This window comes from Magnolia sinica, chromosome 17 (assembly GCF_029962835.1).
Source record: "Magnolia sinica isolate HGM2019 chromosome 17, MsV1, whole genome shotgun sequence".
Classification (NCBI taxonomy): Eukaryota; Viridiplantae; Streptophyta; class Magnoliopsida; order Magnoliales; family Magnoliaceae; genus Magnolia; species Magnolia sinica.
The window spans coordinates 13,647,700-13,668,771 of NC_080589.1; the positions used below are offsets into that span (position 1 = coordinate 13,647,700).

General features: G+C 40.9%; 1 protein-coding gene across 1 annotated transcript; it reads left to right on the forward strand.

Moving 5' to 3' along the window:
* Positions 1 to 1,741: 1,741 nt before the first annotated feature.
* On the forward strand, positions 1,742 to 19,755 carry LOC131231907 (homeobox protein LUMINIDEPENDENS-like). The gene is made up of 13 exons (XM_058228270.1): positions 1,742 to 2,181; positions 6,699 to 6,726; positions 6,894 to 7,024; positions 9,751 to 10,124; positions 10,216 to 10,309; positions 10,394 to 10,487; positions 12,402 to 12,531; positions 12,611 to 12,662; positions 12,755 to 12,798; positions 12,914 to 12,999; positions 15,413 to 15,850; positions 17,492 to 18,021; positions 18,232 to 19,755. The coding sequence occupies exons 1-13, from the start codon at positions 1,993 to 1,995 to the stop codon at positions 19,201 to 19,203; spliced, it is 3,162 nt and encodes a 1,053-aa protein (XP_058084253.1). The 5' UTR covers positions 1,742 to 1,992; the 3' UTR covers positions 19,204 to 19,755.
* The last annotated feature ends 1,317 nt before the right edge of the window (positions 19,756 to 21,072 follow it).

Here is a 21,072-nt window from a genome sequence, read left to right on the forward strand (position 1 = left end):
GATAAAGTCCTATAGCATAATCGCACCATTTCGTTACATGCGATCAATGTTATGACCTGAATTTAGAGTCAGGTTCTGAGGTTATGAGATGAGTCGTACCTCATGTAGAATGACCTGCGTATTGTAGACCTGACATTCTCCTAGTAATGTCTACTTTACGACGTGGATTGTAGCCACATGCTGGGACCTTTTACCTAGATATTACTTTGATTCGATCCAATCATTGCAACATGCGAGTAGCCAGTCCTGTAGGTGACTCTGTGTCCTTAGGTACCCTTCTCTTGTGTATATGAAGATGAAATTGAGTGTCGCTACTTTAGTGTATTATGACGAAAGGTCCTTGATTGGCCAGACTCAGTTATGTTAGGAAAGCGGCTTGATTAATTCCAAATTACACATCTGCGTGGGGAAGATCCCGTGACAGCTACACCAAGTTTCTAGAACTATAAATACGCACTTGAAGACTTATCCACCGGCAGTATCGAGTTGTTTTTATTAGACTTTTACAAATAGTATTTTTCTTAAAAGCATATATATATATAGGTATTGCTTTGAATTGGTTTTATTCGAAGTTTGTGAAAAATCAAGTTTTCATAATAACTCGATAAGTTAGATAAGTGCGTATGTTGGCCGAGTACTCCAGGTCGGGAGTTAACTCCATCTTGTGTGGTCATGCGGACTAGGACAGGCATTGCAAAGCTTGGGTTATTGAGTACTAGTCAAGTGGTCACTTAGTACTTAAGCACCTATGAGAAGATTATGGTGATCCAGCTGATCCCACGCCTCTGATTCTTTTGATCGCAATGTTTGGTTTTTGATTGTTATTAGACAAGTTAGATGGACAAATCTTTTGTGCCTATCCCACAATGTGATTGAGTGAGAGATGTTGGACGTAGGCCAGTGGGGCCCACTGGTGAGCAATCACTAGTGGGTGGGTCCCACATGTTTAGGCTTTCTCCGGCCTTCTTTTCCATTCGGTTGAGATTTCAGATTCAACTTTGAATTTGAAATATGATAAGAGATAGGGATTTAACTGGATAATATGGTTTCATCCTATCTCATCCGATCTCTCCCTCCTTCCCTATAAAAAGGGATGCGCTCTCTCTCGCATTATAAAATATGATAAACTGAGAGTATACATAGAGATATTGTGTGCACTATAATCTGTCCATCTTAGCTTGTCCTTGTGACGATCTGATCCATAGATCGTAGTCCGGGGCCACTATATACCGTAGGATCAGATGTGTGAATAGTTCCATCTGCTCCAGTAGTAGATAGGCGGGCCGTTGAAGCACCATTCTTCTGCTTTGTGAGGGTTCCAAATTTCATGTAGACCGTTAGATCTTGAGATCCACATGTTATCCCGTTTATGTGACCTTATGAATACGTTGGATGGTAAATAAACATCACCATGGGCCTAGCTAGTTACTGTATGGTCCACTTAAGCTTTGGATCTGCCTAATTTTTTTGGTTTATACCTAAAATGATATGGCAAAATGGATGGACGGTGTAGATAAAACGCATTAGTCACGGTGGCCCCTCATAGCCCCTGCCTGTGCGGAGCTCGGACAGGGGTAGTATCCAATCCGCGTCCGTCCGAACGAGTCGATCAGTATATCACGGTGGGCCCATTTCATGAATGGGTTTGGATCTTACACACGTGCCGCACGTAGGAGACGTATGTCGCCTCTGATTGGCTTCCAAAGATGTCCGTCCATACATATAAATACGTCTCTCGACCGCGCTCCTGCATTCTTCTTCTCCCTTTTGGCCGTGGATTAAGCTCTGTTGCGCTCCCTTTCCCTCCTCTCTGTCTGAGAAAACCCTATTCCTAATTCCATTGATTTCGATAGGTTATTCCCTTGATTTTGATAGGTTTAGGGTTTCTTTTCCCCACCTGTAAAACCCTAATGCTCGGATTGCCATCTCCTCTCTCTCGATCTCCAGCACCGGACCCCTGCGTCGATTCCACCGCTCGCATTCGAATCGAGAATGGAATTGCTGCCGAAGAAGAATCCTACGAACGGATTCACAGAACCCAACATTGGGAGCTCCTTGGAGTCTTTCTTGCGCTTCTTGGAGTCGCAGCAGGAGCTCTTCCACAGCCAGATCGATCAGCTCCAGAAGATTGTCATCACCCAATGCAAGCTCACTGGAGCCAATCCCCTCTCTCAAGAAATGGTATGCTTCTCTTTCTCTCTCTATTTCTGGTGGCAATTGGTAACATGGAGATGATATTTCGACCCTCTATTTTGATATACACAAGCCTTTCTGAAACGCTAACATAGGAAGCCACAAAGGAGAAGGGGTCTATATACTGAAAGTAGATTTGGACATATTCTCTTGACCGTTCATTGGAAATTACATGAATTAGACAGTCATAGGGCACAATCCGATCAATCGATTGGTTAGCTATTTGGGTATGGTTCATCCATGGTGGTGGTGCAACCAAATGGCCACGCAAGGTGATTGATCAATATTTTTAGAATTCGGCTGTTCAAATTGTCTTGCTTGATGATCTGGATCAGATCTGTGGTCTGATGGGATCAACTGTTAGATTACATTGTGGGACTGAGAGGATCAATGGATGGTCATTATATTTCCAGGATTTATTTATCTTGGTTAGTTATTAGGTTTCGATTAAGTATTTAATAATCCCCCCCTTTATTTTGGTCACTTTTTTGGTGGGCCACTTTTGGGGTACCAAATGATGTTCGAATGATATGAAATTAGTTCTATGCTTTCAAACGAGCCCAAGATGATGCACTTCTGACTTCATTTGAGTGAATTATGGCTCATTTATATAAGGCCCATGTGGTAGTGACAGGATTAGGGGCATTTTGGTCATTTTCTTTTATTAGGGTTCTCTACGTGGTTTGTGTCTATATAAAGCTATGTTATGATCTCTAGCACTCGGCTAGAGCATAGTTAGGGTTCTTACCCACAATCTTGTTTATCTATCTTTGATCCTTGGGTTCTTCCCCACAATCTTGTTTATCTATCTTTGATCCTTGGGTTCTTCCCCACAATCTTGTTTATCTATCTTTGATCCTTTACAACCCTCTCTCTCTCTCTCTCTCTCTCTCTCTCTCTCTTTGGGTGCTTCCGGTTGAGTAACAAGCTGTTAGCAATGCTTGTTGCTTCTGGTTGAGGACCAAGGTATTACGATTCAGTTTTGTAATTTAGCAAAATGTAATATAATTTCTCTTTGTTATAAATTAGAGTACATTGGTGATGCTGGGGAGAATAGACAGCTTATTTTCTAGCTGTGCTGGGCTCACAACAATTGTTAGAGCACTCTTACCAGAGTAAGAAACAGCTTAAAAACTATGTGCGAAAAAAGATAATGAGAAGTGAAACGTCACATTTTGCAACGATTGTCATGGACTAGTCGTATTTAGCCAGAAGTGTGAAGCGAATGGGGAAGAGTAAACCATCCCCACTACCATCATCATACCCTTGTCTCAACTAAGCCCACTTGACATAAGTCCTCCTTCATCTGTGTTAGGGATTATCTAGTATGGTGTGCCATAATGGCCGTTACATAATGGTAACAGTGGCAACCGTTACGGGTTAGGGGGTCATAATGGCCATTATGGAAAATGATGACTTGTAACTACCATTAGGGCCCCTTTAATGGTCCATTATAATGTAGAAATATTTAATGGAGAGAAATTGAAGAAACAAAATATTTAATTCCCAATGGTCAGAAATATGACCATTGGGGGATTGTAAGTGACAAAGTAGTCTTGCTGTTATAATCCACTGAGATTCAACCCTGCGTTGCATGACCTTAAAAAAAAAGATTGTTAGGACATTATGCCTTCGCATATTGAGCATACGATGGCATAATTGCACAATAATGGCTTATGCGGCAGCATACTTCTCTGTATGGCCGCTTAAATCCAATGGTTTGCATATCTATGGCATATGCAATCAATCTTTTTAAAATGGCACATGTGATCGCATATGACAACACTAATATTATTGAAAAGACTGTAAATTGATTGATCCGTCTTGGACCATAGTTTAAATAAAAATCATAAATGAAAAAATTCCTGCTATGCAAAATGGTTCATAATGAACTCCCATGCCAATTGACCTGTGGTCCATCTTTTAATTTTATCTTCAGCCACAGTTTTATATTAATTCGTATCTGATGGATTTTAGCCAATCATAACGATAATCCATGTCAATTCCTTAGTGTTATATGAGTTACAAAATTCGGCATTGCCACACTGATGCCGAATCTTACTCGGAAAGATTTGTTCCTGCTTAATGTAGAATTGCAATGGAAAAATCAAAATGGAAATGCAAACGACTGCCTCAAGGTCTGTTTGATTTTCCAAATCCTCAGTAAATACGTTGTAAATGGGTAATCATTATTTCCTTCAGTAATTACCGCATCAATCCCGATGCTTGATTTGACGCCTACTTTTGAACGTTTAAACTAAGGATGATGCGAAATATATGTGGGGCCCACTGTGATGTATGTGGCTTATCCACACTGTCTATCTGTTATACCAGTTGAATTTAGGGCATGAGCAAAAAAATGAGGCAGATCCAAAGCTCAAGTGGACCACACCACAAGAAAAAAGGGAATTGAACACCTAACGTTTAAAAGTTCTTAGGGCCACTGTTTCCTTTGGTGTGGGCCAATTGAGTGTTGGATCCGCCTCTTTTTTTAGCTCATGCTTCAAAATGTTCTGCTAAAATGGATGGACGGAGCAGATATGTCATACATACATATATATATATATATATATATATATATATATATATATATATCATGGTGGGGCCCACAAATTTAAACCAGTCCTTTTGGACTGGTTTTAGAAGCAGAAATACAGATATATTTATACGAGACCTCTCCCCGTGGGCCCCACCCGCCCCAAGTGTGCCCCTGCATCCCATAGGCGACCCCACTCCAGCCCGGTGTGAAAATGCCCCTGCATTAATCATCCCCGGTGAGGAGTCTCGAATACGAGACCTCCCTCCCTGATACCAATTTGATGCAGGACAATTAACTAGTTGCTTTACAAACTCGAACTGTTAGAGCATGGCCAATTAATCTCTTTATCTCATAGCCCAGGCCTCACACTCATGGGTTAGGTCCTTGGTCGAACCCCCTTCGTGGGCTCCAAATCACATGGGTATCGCCTCACACGGGCCGCTCACCCCAAGTGTGTCCTCGCATCCCACAGGCTACCGCACTCGAGCCTAGTATGAAATGCGCATTAATCACCCTCCGGTGAGGAGTCTCGAACACGAGACCTCCCCCGTGGGCCCCGAGTGTGCCCTTGCATCTTACAGGCAACCCCACTCGAGCCCGGTGTGAAAATGCCCTTGCATTATCAATGCATGCGTTTCTCCTATGATTTAGATTTTAGAAAACCAATAACCATCAATTTGTTTTGTACACTCTTTCCTACCTGGTGTGCCAACTAGTTTTTTTTGTCTTCTTTTTCTGGGGGTAAACCTGTCCATTAAGGAAAAAAAGGGCCAATACAAGGCCTTTACGGTCATTATGGCTCATTTTGAAACTTTTATTTTCAAAGTTTCTTATGTTTTTCCATTTCTTCATTTCGACCATGAAGGAAGCTTAGAAACACAGTTTAGACTAGATCTAGGCCTATTTTGAGGATCAAAACACAAGATTTGAGTGGGATTTGATGAATGAAGCAAAATGTACTATTTTGGGAAATATTGGAAGTAGAGGCAAACCATCACTTTTCCCCATCTTCTTTTTGTTGTATTCATATGTAGTGGACCCTAATCCACTAACTCATGCTTGATCATGTGTTCAATTAGGACTTGGTTGAATTTCAGTAGGCTAAGTTAATAGGCAACATGCTTATCGAAGAATGGTCTGATACACCTAGGGTACATGTTAAACACAGAAAACACACATGCAAAGGAGATGTTTTGAAGGTGTTTTCCTATTTTCCCAATATTTTGCAAGATTTTCTTGTGCCAAAAATTTTCAGCCAATACGGTCTGACGCACACTGCATCGTTCGTTTTTTTTTGGCCCGGTGGATATGCCGGCCTATTCTGTTATTCTAAACCTTGGATCTTGTACACATCTTGCTTATAGGTGCATCTGCTGGCATGTAGATGAGCACAATCACGCATGCATGTGGGCTGTTGTAAGGGTTGGTTGTCATACACATCTCACAGTGGGCCCCAAATTGAAATTGGAATTTTCGAGTCGTTGTTGATTCTTATCTATGGCGTAGTCCTCATGATGATTGGGTCAGCCTGATTTTTGGTGCATCCCTACCCAATGATTGGATCAACGTTTTGGATGGTTGTATTGCATACTTACAGTACATGTGCCCACAACTGCCCTGTTGCATGTTAAGATTCAACTCCATGTGACATTCTGCTTGATGAATTGTAGTTCTTTCTTTCTTTGTTAAGTGTTTTAATTGATGTGCTTCCCCTGTTTTGCGAAAATATAGGTAAATGTCAAGCGAATCCATGCTCATGAACTATCCATCCTTTCTTGTAAATGTTATGCCTAAATATTTAGAAATTATATCTTTGCAGCTCTTGTTGCATTATAGTGGTTGGACTTCATATCACATATGCAAATTGTCTTTCGTTAAAAGCATTTATTTACATTTATATGTTACCATTTCATTTTCCAATGTTGGAAAGACATTGATTTTGTTTTTTTTATTTTTTCATACACAGGCTGCTGGTGCTCTGTCAATAAAAATTGGTGAGTTTCGAAGGCATACTTGGATGGTATTGACTTTTATATGTATATTCTGTCCAATTCATTGGTCATGATTTTATTAATCTGTCACCTCCCTAGGCGCATGTGGAAGGCTTTTAACGTCTACCTGGGTTGTTCTGCAGTTCCACTACTTATATTTCCTTTTGCAGGTAAAAGGCCAAGGGATTTGCTAAACCCTAAGGCTATAAAATATATGCAGTCAGTCTTCTCTATCAAAGATACAATTAGCAAGAAGGAAACTCGTGAGATCAGCGCTCTTTGTGGTGTGACAGTCACACAGGTTGTTGCTTTTCCCACAAGTGGTCTTGTTTATTGCTTGGTTTGTGTTCTGTTTTCTCATGATACATAGTTTGATCTCTGACACTAGTAAATCTTAGCTGACCTGCTCAGTTATGCAGTAGAAACTTAAAGTGACCAATGACTTTGTTTTTTCCTAGTTTTTCACAATAGTTACTAAGTGTCTTCTGATAACGATAGCCATCCAAGCCATACAATCATGGTTCAAAAATCAAGCAGGTTCTGCCCTGCCAGCTGGAGAGAAAAGCAGCCTTTGGAAATAATATAACGGGTGGCAGAATTGTGTTTTTTAATGAATGACTGGATAATTATGTACGTGAGAGAAAGAGCCTCTTGGTTGAGTCCCTTGGAACATGTGGCATAAATTCATGGTCAATATATGCTGTTTGTTTTGCACAGCCGATTTCTGTGAAAATGTTGAAAACTCAACGTTCAACTGTCAAAGGCTTCTCTCAGTATTATGGAAATGCCCGTGGTTTAGTTTTTTGGGAGGAAATCAATTCACTCATTTTTGGAGGAAATAATTTCCACAACTACCTTTTCGACTCAAAGTCTGGTGTAAACACGATTAATCACCCTCAAAAAGACAAAAAAGAAAAGGAAAGTAAATGTTCAACACCATTAATCTATCTCTAAAGTGCCATCTGTATTAAAGAGTTCTAACATCCATAAACTTGCCAAAACCATGTGTAACCTGGATTTCAACAGCGGTTTCAAAGTAGGATAGAAAAAGGGGGCGTGTGTACAGCTGCATACACATTTGCAAATAGGTTACTATACACTAACTGCTATGCATACAGATGCTATATTTTAGCATGCGAACCTTTTTTCTCTGACTGGATTGGGCACTATCAGGGCCCAACATATATATATTTTTTTGAAAGGTGATATTTTATTAACTAGAAAAGGAACCAAACAAAAGCAAAACAGGCCAAGCAAGGCAAAACAGAAAAGGAAAAAGACTGGTTTCGATTTTCTGGGCCCAACATATGAGCTAGGGTTTTGGCTAAATCAATAAAATTGAGATTACTTTCTCATTAGTAGTTTCTAACCATGTTACTCGAGTATGGTGCAGCTGTGGCACTTATCAAGTAGGGTAATGATCGGGCACAACGAGTCCTCGAGCCCTAAATTGTCAAAACCTATGTGTGGCGTGGATTTGTTAAAATTCATAAATATAACTGTTGAAATATTTCCCCATCAATATTCACAAATTGCCTTCTAGCCCCATTGGTGCATCATATTTACCTAAATTGTAAATAATTAGTATGTCTACGGTACAAACTGTAGGCAGATCAGTCTCAGGGAAAAGGATCCTATATCCGAGAGTATTTTGAAGGATCCGAGTATCAGAGGTTTCTAATTATGTTGGTTTCCTAGTTAGGTTATGTTTGTGGTTTCTAAGTTGTTGCTTGAGTTAATGCATCGTGCTTTATAGTTTCTCATATGTTTGAATTCCTTTGCACTTGGCATGTTGGTTCGATAGAGAATTGAAGAGGATGTTGTTATAGATCTGAGTATCAGAGGTTTCTGATTATGTTGGTTTCCTAGTTAGGTAATGTTTGTGGTTTCTAAATATTTCTGTTGAGTTAATGCCTTGTGCTTAACAGTTTCTTATATGTTTGGATACCTTTGTGCTTGGCATGTTGGTTCTGTAGAGAATTGGAGGGGATGAAGTTTTTACAGATTAGGGTGATAAGGTGCTGCGTCTTGCACAGTGCGCAATGGATATCAATATGTTGTTACTAAACAATTTAAATGGGAATTAAATTCACCAAGTAGGACGCCAGAAAGCATCAATAAGTGATTGCTGTACCTTTACATAACAGTGAACCTAGGGAAAATGCAACAGTGCCCTCGGTGATGCAGCAGCTGATGGTTTCACTACAAGAAATTGTTTCGTAAAACTTGCCAAACTTAGCAGTTCTCAGGACTCTCCAAATGTTGATCCTCTTGATCTAGTTCTTAGCACATTATAGACCCTTCTCTGTAATGGTTGCCAATGAGTGAAAACATTTAGCATTATCTAACGGTTTCTTGTAGAGTGGTTTCATCTTAGGTTGGTCTTGATTTGGTAGTTTTCAGGACTTGCCAACATGTATCCGAATAAAATATCATTCGAAACTCAAACCTCGATAGAGTGGAATGGCGGAAAAGGATTCATGTAGCTGATCCCAATTGGTTGGGGTAAGGCTTAGATGATGATGATGATGAGGGAGGGAGGGTAGTGGAGCTGATAGAAATGAACTGCTCCAGAGAGATGCCACCATACTTTTCGCCAATCATGCTCAAACCATACTTTTCACCAATTATGGTTAATATTGGGTAAAGGGAGCTTTTTGGATTAAAACTGTGACCTCTCTCCCAGAATGTCTTCTTTTAGCGTTGCACTATTGCCTTTTGAAATTATTGTTGTGATGATGGAATGAAACAGCCATCGTGATTGCTGAGTAATACATCCTCTTTGTCTAGTTCTTAGCACATTATAGACCCTTTTTTTTTTCTTCTGGAATGTGGGTTGCCAACGAGTGAAAACATTTGCAACAAGCTAGATGACTTTTTTTTTTTTTTTTTTTTCCTGGTGGTCCAAATTTATGTTATATATTGGAGAGCTCATCTGTTACTTGTTTTTGTCTTATTCACCTTGTTAGATATGCCAAGAGTTCTGATTTGCAGGTTAGACACTTACAGCTACATATGTTTTTACAGGTTAGAGATTTTTTTGCTGGTCAGCGTTCAAGAGTAAGACGGCTTGTTCGACTGTCACGGGAGAAGACAATTAGATTTAGTGCATGCGAGGCATCTCCTGAAGGAAGCAAGGCATCTCCCAATGGAATCATCAGTAATTCTGATAATGTCATGCCTGTTAGCAATCCGGTTCCTGTGAATTCGGTGGATCCTAAGACTGCTGAAGAAGGCCCCTCAAGCTCATCACAGGAAGAAAATATTCCTGGGATTGAGGACTCTGATAAAACTTTTCTGGAAAACATTTTCAATTTAATGAGGAAAGAAGAGACATTCTCTGGGCAGGTGAAGTTGATGGAATGGGTTCTGCAAATACATAATTCTGCCGTGTTACACTGGTACTTACACCCTTGTTTCTGAGCTTTAGTTGTTGATGTTAGAAAGTTGGTTCCCTATCTGAATGCAGTCATTCTACAATTTATTTTTCAGGTTTTTGACCAAAGGTGGTATGATGATTTTAGCGACATGGTTGAGCCAAGCAGCTCTTGAAGAACAAACTACTGTTATTCTTATCATTTTTAAGGTGCTTATTTTATTGCATGATTAGATTTATAATTTGCTTTGTCTGATATAAAAAGGCTCACCCTAGATTGGAACATATACACAGGTTCTTTGTCACCTTCCATTACATAAGGCTTTGCCAGTACATATGTCAGCCATATTACAAACTGTTAACAGGTTGCGATTTTACCGGACATCAGGTGGGGCTTGTTGTGGGCTGTCTTATTTATTTCTTTATTTTTGCATTGTTTTTTTAGATCACTGCTTTCTTATTGCATTTTCTTGCTTTTCTTCCCCTTTTCATGCTGCTGTTATTTTTTTTATTGGTTGGTTTGCTAGGTAGATCAGTTAGGACATTTGTTTTATTTATGGTACTATTGATACGGTCTATGATAGAGTGGAATGACAAAACAGGATTCAAGCAGCTGACCCCAATGGTTGGTACGAGGCTTAGATGATGATGAGACTTACATAAAACGACGAGCAAAACAATGTTAACAACTTGGAAAGTCGTATTACTGTCTCATTAAATAGAGAAATCTTGAGAAAATTTTGTATTTGTACTATAACACTGTTAGAGTTATGTAAAACTATGGTGAAGACAATATTAAAAACTTTTAAAGTCATATTGCACTGTCACGTTAAACTTGACATTCCCTTAAAGTCATGTTGTACTGTTACATTAAACTTAACATTCCCGTAAAAGTCATGTTGTACTGTCACGTTAAACTTAAAAGCCCTCCCTCCCTCTCTCCCTCTCAAATGAAAAGTGCAGTCCTTGGGTCCTTGCTCTTACTCCGGTGGTAGACTCGTAGGAGTTTCAACACCTTGTCAAGGGTTCGAGTACCCATAGGTGGTGAAATCCCACTACGGTGTGAGTGTGTGGTGGTTTGTGTGCGTGTGTAAAATAAAATTAAAAAAGAAAAAGAAAAAGTGCAGTCCTATAATGCAGGCAATGTTAGTTCCAACTCTGCACCAGTCTCATAAACATCTTGCTGCCATCTGATAATCTGGATGACAGCTAGCAGTTGTGATGGCAAAATGATTGGCCACCTGCCTGATATCAACCCTCCTATATCTGGGCTTGGAACTGTCTGGCAAGTTCTTCATCATCATCATCATCATCGTCGTCGCCTTATCCTAACTATCTATGCCTTGTCCTATCTAAATGGGTTCGGCTACACGAATCCCATTCAGCATATTGCTAAATTTCAAAACTTGTTAATAAGGTCTGTAGTTTGGTTTGATGTCCATCAATCAAATCATCTAGCTTCTAATGGCGAGATGCCAAACTGAATCCAATGCTCTGAGGACCCAAAATAAGATTGACATCTTGCAGGTTTTCGTCTTCTTCTTCCATGAGTTCAGTGAAAGCTTGACGTCACATGGCTAAGTTGATTCGACTTGATCTGATTTCATCAAGACAAAAAAAAAAAAGAAAAAGAAGTACAAAAAAACAAAAAATCTTTGGTCAAAGTCTCAATGAATTGCCTGACTCAATGGACCTTGGAAAACTTGACACCAAAAAGGAAAAAAAACAAAGGCCAAATCCCCACTTCACCGGCCAAGGTCTTCTATTTATGTTTTGTAAGTATTGAATGTTATGGAGCTCTAATAATCGAGACTCAAGAAACTTGAAAGAGCTACCGGGCAGACTTTTAAATTGAGTCGAGTTCTTGGGTTTCAAAACTGGGAGAGCCTGATGTGAAGTCCGGGCTTATGCATTTAACAGCAGTACTGTTGGGAAAATACTTCAACATGGATATCCATAGAAGTAAAAATAAAAGAAGAAGAATAAGAAGAAGGAAAAAAAAAAGTACTTACAACATGGTTTTCCATAAAAGTAAAAATAAAAGAAGAAGAATAAGAAGAAGGAAAAAAAAAAAAGTACTTCAACATGGTTATACTTTTTACCAAAATGATCATCTCCCTACTATGCCCTCTATTTTCTGACTTTGTACCTTTCAATCCATTTGAGAACTTTACAGTTGGACATATACTAAAGATACCTTATATTTGCAAGCACAGGTTATCTGTGTTGTAGTTGTATTTTTTTTTTTTTTTAAGTTCTTATCCTGTCCTTTTGAAACTCATTTATCTGATTTGAAGATCAGACATATCAAACAGGGCAAGGGTTCTGTTAACAAGATGGAGCAAACTGTTTGTAAGAAGCCAGGCGCTGAAGAAACCATCTTCTGTAAACTCCCCAAGCGACGCTGAGAAAGAGAGGATCCGGAAGCAGAGGCATGCCACCGACTCTTCATGACCTCTCAACTTCCATTTCTTTAACAACTACTCACAGCCAATTTTTCTTGCTCTACAGGATCAGTGAAATTCTCAGCGATGAGTCATGGCAGTCGAAAATAGACGTTCCTGTAAGCTTTTTATTTTTATTTTTAAATAAATTGAATTAATTAATTGGTTCCATCGCTCTTCATGGTTCCTTAACCTCTTTCTTGCTTCACAGGAGGAGATCCTTGCCTTAACTAACGAAAATTCAGAAAATTCCAGGTAGTTTTGAGTTGCCCCTAGTTGACCAGAGTTAATGCTCTAATTGATTAAGGTCTTAAACTGGATTTTTTTCCCTCTCATTCTGATGGAAAAAAATAACCTGGTTTTCTTTCAGGAAAGAGCCTAGACGAGCATTGAAGATGCTTCTGGCATCCGGTGAGGATTCAAATAAAAAGCACATACGAAGTGGTGCTTCTCCCCGTATCCTTCTGCTGCAAAATTAAGTTTCAGCCATTATGGGCCATTTGGATGACCCAAAAAATGATTGCAATGCATGTTTTTCAACTAGCCTACAGGTCGTGGCCTGACCTGCATTTGATATAGGTTCAGACCAAGCAAAATGGCTATCTAGTCTTGCGGGCTAGAAATGTGGTCCATTTAAATAAATGGCTCTGAGCTTGGGTTGAACCCTAACCCACCCCTCCCACCCATACAGGTTATCAATGTGCTAGGCTAGAGGACCCAACCTGACCCAATGAAAGACGTATATGTGCCTCCACATGATGTATGAATGTACGGTAGGTAGTTAGGTACCACTGATAGGGCCAGGCTGGGTGTACCTTTAGTCCCATAATATTCCATTGGTCATGCTGGGTCAGGTTGGTCTGCTGAGCCCGGCCCGATTACATTTATATAGTTGGGGTCAGGTTGTGAATTTTAAGCATGTGGCTAGGTTATGGAGTAACTAATCACAGATTGGATTTGGGCCAAAATTCTCGTCCCATTAACAACTGATCCAAACCCCGACCCAATGCCACCCCTACCTTTGGGTGACACCCGGCCAAAATCATTTTTAGTCATTTTCTGTCCAAAATAAGTTTTAAAATAAAACACCAATAACATCTCTCTCTCTCTCTCTCTCTCTCTCTCTCTCTCTCTCTAACACCAAAGTTGGCCCCACCTAATGGACAGCCTATATAAATGACCATACTTTGTAAGCAGTATGAAGTGTTGATTTCCAGGCGAACAAGATATGGTTGGGATCGTCCCATCGAAGCGATTCGTGAATATGAACTTGCCCCTTTTAGCCATTGATCTGATGTATACAATCATTATATTGAAGTGACTCTTGGATAGATGGGATCAAAGTTAGGTCCGACTTTGATGAATTGTCAAGTTCATCCCATAAAAGTGGTTCTTGAGTTGAGAGGGATGGGATCAAAGGCAGGCGGCGTGATTGATGACCTGTATCAAGCGACACGTTTTCTAGTATAATCCACATGAGTTGGCCATTTATCAGTAAAAATTGACCGTCCATTTCTCGACTTGCTGATCGTGGGGATCATCCAATCCTATTGATTTGAGAGGTCTGGGCAATCAAAGCTGGGTCTCACATGATGGATAGAAATCAATAACTGGTCCTTTTCTAGTATAATCAATATGCTCTAAATTTTCCTAGCCATTGATCGAATGGTTTGGATCATGTAATCAATGTGATTTTTGAGAGGGGCAATCATAGGCAGCCCTACATGATGGACGATCCAACTCAATGGTAAAACCTTGTTTGCATAATCAATTTGAATACTCTTTCCAAGCGATCTATAAATGGATGGATCATCCAATCAAAGTAGTTTTTGAGAGGATGGACAATCAAAGGTGGGCTCTAGATGGTGGATGCTCCATGTTGGTGATTGAATGCTTTATAGTATAATCAATACGGACCTTCCATTTTAAACAAATTTTGAGCCACTGTGCAATCACCAAGTGGACGGTCCATAACAATGATCCCTTTTTTCTGGCAAAATCAATATCCAGTTTCCTAACCGTTGATTCTACGATTAGGATCGCCCGGTCAACTGGCCTTTAGAGGGATTCTTGTTCAAAGGTTGATCAAACGTGATGGATGGTCCATATCTACAAGTGCAGCCTATGGTTTAACAACCGAGACCATTGATTGTTGGACCCCACTTTAGATGTGGCTTGCTCCAAAATGTCAAGTTTGGAAAATCCAAGGCCAACACTGTTCTCTCTCTCTCTCTCTCTCTCTCTCTCTCTCTCTCCTTTTTTTGAGAATTAACTAGCTTATTGATTAAAAAATAACAGTACAGCGTGAGAAGCAAATGCCAACTCATGTGACCCTCTCGTCACAGACGGATATCCGAACTGGTAAGAATATCCTCCATAATTCAGGCACCCCAGAACAACAAACTAATGTTGCCCCTGTTGCGGCATGTCTTTCGTTGAACCTTGAATGACAGTTGTATTTGTGTTCGTAACTGTCTTTTTGGCATGTCTCACTAATCGATCTGGGCTTGTATGTACCCAATTTGGATTCGAAACTGCCCAAAGAGATGCAGTGGAGTTAAGGAGCCACAGTGCATTGATTGGCGCTTGAATTCCATGAACTTTTTTGTTTTGTTTTTGGTTTGTTCTTTCGAAGACATTTTCATCTAAACAGCATTGCTAAAAAACAAAGAAAAAGAAAAAAACGTATACACTTACAAAGAACAGCATGTTTGGATAAAAAAGCATCTTCAAAAACTGTATTCTACAGAATTTTGTTCCAGAAAATGAATTCTGGGTTGTCATCCAAATGGGGTCGTTACGCTTATGGTCGTTTTGGGCTGGAAGTGATTTTTTTGTTTGCATGGGTCCTTCCTGAGCTAAGTTACAGAAACCAGAGAACGCAGGAAAGTTTTGCTGGTGGAACAGCCTGGCCGCAATACTGCGGGCAGAAGCATGCAGGTTGTGAGGGCGGCATCAGCAAACCAAGGCCGTCCCATGTCTGCAGATGATATCCAGAAAGCAAAGATGCGTGCAAGCTTCATGCAGATCAAGTATGGGAAGATTGGGACGTCTTCCAACGAAAATTGCCAAGAGAATACCGAAAACCAAAAAACATCTTCTAATCCTCAGACTGGCAATGTGCCACTGCAAGTGTCTAAAACATTTCAACTGAAAAAAGTGGAAGATAAAAAAGCTATTGTGCTCCCGTCGGAAACTTCTCATGCTCCGCCGGGAACTTCAATGGATTCAAAGCCAAGCATGGTCCCTCAGGAACCCTTCTGGGAGAAGTTGAAGAGGGATCAAATTCCATGGCAGACTCCACCAGGTACACCCTTTGTTTTTCTTTCTTGTACCATTTTGGATTTCTCGTCAAAAATGTTTACTGTGGTAAGAGTGGAAGTTTAAGAAAAATAATAAAATTTGATTTGTTTTACCAACTTGTGCTCCTGCGGAAAACATCACTAACAGATTTGCACAACAAGAACTGGCCGCCACAGCATATCATTAGGGTCTGTACATAGAAGACTACTGCAATAATTGATATTAAATTTCTCTGGAAAAATGAATTTTGTAATGGGGTCTTTAATCCGCTAAATACTGCTTGTCAGTTTAAGCAGACTGTACATTGTGATCCCATGTATACTTGGAAGATGGGCTAATTCAAACTTAGGGCATGTTTGTGTGTTCCACCAAATTATGGTTCGTAGGGCTTCCAAACTGTTACTCGACGTGTTTGGTGTTTGGGATGCAAGGAAAATGGAATCTACAGTGATTTCTGTTTTCCTGCTTTTTCTGTCCACAAAGATGATTAAGGTAAGAGAGGGAAGGACCAGTCTCATCTTCACCACAATTTGGTGGGAGCACATCCAAGCCAGATTTGAGCACTCATGATTTTCTGCCAGCGTAGCTTCTTTGTATGATTGTATCCCTTTCTCACAAGTTGGGAGTGAGAAATGTGGTGATGGATTGTGGTTCGGCACACTACATGCTGTTCAACTTTGTGTTGGGTATCTACACTGCATTTCAATCTGTTAGCATTGCAAAGTGAAGTACTATATCCATTAAAAAAAAAAAAAACAAAGATGTGTTCTGTGGGGCATCCTTCTTTTTGTGGGTGCATTCTCCTTGTTGGACTTCAGCCAGCTGTGTCCCATTAATGTCACTGTGCCTGTTAACAGAAAATGAAAGTTAATGAAAGAACGTTTGAGTGCATTTGGATGTGCTATCCAATCGAATTGCAATTATCTTTCCATTAAAGCAGAAATGACACCGATTTTTTATTTTTATTTTTTTGCTAGGTGAAAACGACCAATTTGTAATGTTAAAAAAAGACTGGTTTGTAATATCATCCCAATCATCAATTGTGGGATTGCACTCAGGATTGCAATTGCATTAGTTTTAAGTTGGTCAACCCCTCTTATTTAAAGTATTTCTTCGAATGTCAGTTTGCAAAGTGCGTACAAACGCAGCCTTTGGGACAAGAACAGCTGCAAGATGATTGCATCTTTTTATTATAAAATTCCTATACATTAAGAAAAGATGATTGCATCTTTTTGAATCATTTTTGTGAAGCAGATCTGTTTAATGTAAATTACAATAACAGGATGGAGCCGTGTGGCTGCTTATAAAAATGTGAAGGGGTATTTTTGAAATTGACGTTAAAGACTGGAAACTGTTGAATGTGACTGTACTCCTCTCGTGCATCTCTCTGGTTTGAGATCTCCTTCCCATCAAATAAAAACGTGGAGCACCACATAAAAACCCCTTTATCTTTGGTGAAATAACGATCTTGCCATTATTCAATTGGACAAGAAAAAAAAAAAAAGAAAACTTAAATAGCCTTCTCCCTTTGTATTCTTTGTTCAATTACAAAAAAGAAAAAAATACAGTTAAAAGAAAAAGTCAAATATGTGTGGCATAAGAGAATTTTCAAAATTTCCATGTCTCCCCAATTTTTTATGTGCAGAGATGAGGATCAACAACCTGTGGAGTGTGGGTGCTGGGGAGAAGAGCAAGGAAGTTGAAGTACAGATTGTGAGAATCCAAAGAGAGAAGGAAACTGTCTATCGCAGTGTTCGTGACATCCCACCTGATCCAAAGGAACCATGGGATGTTGAGATGGACTTTGATGACACCTTGACCCCAGAAATCCCAACCGAACAGCCGCCCGACATTGACGGAGCTGAAGCTTCTCCTCGTATTAGCAATAATGCATCAGATGCGCCTACGGTCATGCCAGCTCCAATCACCACCGGAAATCCCGAACCGGATTTTGAATTGCTTGCTGTGCTTCTCAAGAATCCGGATCTGGTTTTTGCCCTGACGTCTGGCCAGGGCAATAGCTTCACCAGTGCGGAGACAGTGGCGCTGCTCGATATGCTCAAGGGCAGTGATATAAGCCTGCCGGGAATTTTGAGTGGTTTGGAGAGAAATGCGGCTGAGAAGCCAGAACTGACATCGCTTCCATCCCCAACTCCTCCTGCTGAAAGAGCTATGGTTGGTCTTTTTTGGAGGATTTTGCATATGGGTGCGTTTGGTTGCGCCAAATATCATGATATTGCACGATCAATCAGTCTAAATTGGTGCAAATTTTCAAGAAATTTGGTGCAACCAAACACACCCTGCATTCTTTTCTTTCTTTTTTTCTTTTCTTTTTTCTATACTTTCTGCTAGTGTTTGTTGTAATGGAAGGAGCTTAATTTGCAGAGATGGAGGTCCGAATCCGCACCTATTCCCAAGAAGCTGGCATTTTCTCAGCCTGTCTTGCCAGGTAACAGGTTTCCGGCAGCAGCTCCCACCCCGACGGGTAGTTCAGTGCTACACCACATTCCAACTACTAACCCATCGATGCCACAATTACCTGGACCAGAAAATCATCTACATGTTGGTCCCACAACGCCACAGATCACAGGCACCACACCGTTGCAAAAACAGTCCCCCGGCACAGTTCCAGCAGCCCACCAACTTCTGCCTGCGGCATCATTACAACAGATTCCACAGAGTTCTGTCCAAGAAGCTATCCTCCCCATAAATCATTTCCCATTAACTAGTATGGGCCAGCAAAATCTTCTGGCCACCGGACCATCTGCACAGCAGATTCCAACGATGCAGGTGGAAATTTCGAACTTTCGACAGATACACAACCAGAAGCTACCCCCCCCACCACCAGCGGCGATGCTCTTGAATTCCTCGAATGACAGACCCTCATCAGTGCAGCCTCTGTTGCCAACCACATCAAGGCCATCGCCGTCACCATTGGCATTTCAACCCATGTATTCCCCTTGGCCAAGCAATGCCACTGGTGTTGGGGAACAGGCACCCGCACCGGACTCTAGTATCAGTAGTAGGCCAAGGGGCTTTCCGGACGGCCGCTCTTCCATAGAGCGTTTCCCACCCAATCGAAGTAACTATAATGCATTTCCAGTTGACCACATGCGGGCCCCATTGCGGCCAGGCCCAGCTATGGATAGAAATGAGTTCATGGGCGAGCCGGAGTTTGAAATGTGGAGCCCAGAGGGGAGTCCTGTGAGGTCCCCTGAGTTCCGATATGAACAGAACTTTAACGGACCCAGAAGAGACTTTGGCCGGAATTATAGACAGGAGTGGCCAAAGCACCGAAATTCCGGTCGCCGCGATCATCGGTCAGGGAACAAAAGGTGGCGGGACCGAAGGCATTAAGGATGTGTCTATTACGGTGGGGTTGAAACCTCACCGGAGATTTGTTGCCCGAGTGGGCCATGAGCATCGTTAGAAGTCTGGAAGGATAGGACTAGCGCTGTGAATAGTCAGTTTGGGTTAGATCTCGCGTAGAGTATGCAATTCAATCAAAGGGCGTGGAGAGGAAAGAAAGATGAAGTGCTTCGTCCTTCAGATTAGAAGTACAGGGCTAGAGCGCATGAAACATCTCTCTCTAAAACCCCAGTTGAGAACAGTTACGGCAGGCGAGATCTGGGCCACGCGTGTTGATGGCTGGAATTAGGCCGGTCTGGTTGTTGGGTGGTCCACCTGTATGAAAAAATGGACGGCTAAAAAGAATTCGATAGAGATTGATAATCCATACGTTTATTATCTGACTGATACACGCCGCAGGAGTCGACTGATGAATAGGTGAGATTTTGGATAGGAGATTCTGCTCATTAAGTGGCCATAGCACGGCCCACCTAAGATGGATTAATTCACGGAATTTATACGGACGAATACCTTTTTATTAATGAAGACGCGCTTTATTTCTATTTATCTTGTTAATGGAGAAACGACTCTGTACCGTTTTATTTTTATTTTTTAAAAAGAAAAAGATCTGAACCAAGATATGTCACTTGGAACACCTAAGAGGCTGAAACGGTTCCAATACCCATCAGTATCTGATCTAGAACGGACGGTGGAGAACATTTGAATGTGTGAATTGCGACGGACCATTCAGAACAAAAAGAAAAAGAAAAAAAATAGAGAGTTAAAGAGGAGAAAATGTGTTGGGCGGCCCAGATGGGTCGTTGAGTTCCCTTGAGTAAGAACGGGTCCGGATGGTCAGTTGGACCCGTTGGGATGGGTGGCTGTTTCAAATGCCACTCAAACTAATGGGTCATGTCTGGTATTTCCCGCAGTTGACCTGGACTCCACTTTTAAATGGATTGGATTTGAACCACTCAAAAGCAGACTCAGCCCAACTTATCTCCAACCGACGGTTAAAATTCCTTCAGCTAAGTAATGAAGGTGATTCACTAAAATGGAGAAACCTATCTAAATTAAAAATGTGCTTGGGTGCACCTCAGAAACCTCATTTGAATATGAAATAATAGCTCCGAGCCTAGGGCTTTCGTTTTAATTGGTCCGGGTCTGGGTCCGGTCTTCAGGAATGAGAACTGGACTTCTTAAGACCGAAACCTGGTTAGAGCGGTTACAGGTACAATCTGACCCGAACCTGATCCGTTGATGGTCCAACCTGAGCTGAACATATGATCCTTGACCCAAAGACGTTGATGTTTTTGTTCCTAAACGTGGGCCTATGGTTTTGTGGTCCATTCCTTATCATTGGCTCAGATCATGCCTTAAAATATCCCGAAGATTAGCAGTTGGTAGCAACCGATCTTGGGTCTGTTTCAATTGCAAAATCAGAAATTTAGAATCGTCCATGCAGGATAGTTTTTGGACCATGGTGGGGCCCAGCAGAACAACAGTCTGGATCTCCAACCGTTTGTGCAAACCGAAAAGCTTATTGACATCCTCAGATTGAGGATTATATAAAATTTTGATAAGCAGACGCATCTATACATAGGCATCACCAAATTATCTGCCAGGCCATGGTAGTGGACCATTGTCTTAAAAAAAAACCCAAAACCGCACTTTTCTTTTTTGTACGTGTGGTCCATCTAATGAGCTGAACAGCCCAATTTTTGGACCGATCATCATCTAGATGGACGTCCCACATGTTGCAAGTCTTGGATAACTATGTAAAGGTGCATTTGTCCTTAGCGTCGTCGGATACAAACTCCCTCTCTATCAAGGACCAATCCTTTCCATTTCTCATTATAAGGGCGCATTGTTCGCATC

Bases quoted from the DNA above. Each gene is read 5' to 3' on its own strand.
- LOC131231907 (XM_058228270.1), top strand. From the start codon at position 1,993: ATGGAATTGCTGCCGAAGAAGAATCCTACGAACGGATTCACAGAACCC. The intron at 7,025-9,750 runs GTTGTTGCTTTT...ATGTTTTTACAG, and splicing joins GTGGTGTGACAGTCACACAG to GTTAGAGATTTTTTTGCTGG. The intron at 10,310-10,393 runs GTGCTTATTTTA...ACATATACACAG, and splicing joins TTATTCTTATCATTTTTAAG to GTTCTTTGTCACCTTCCATT.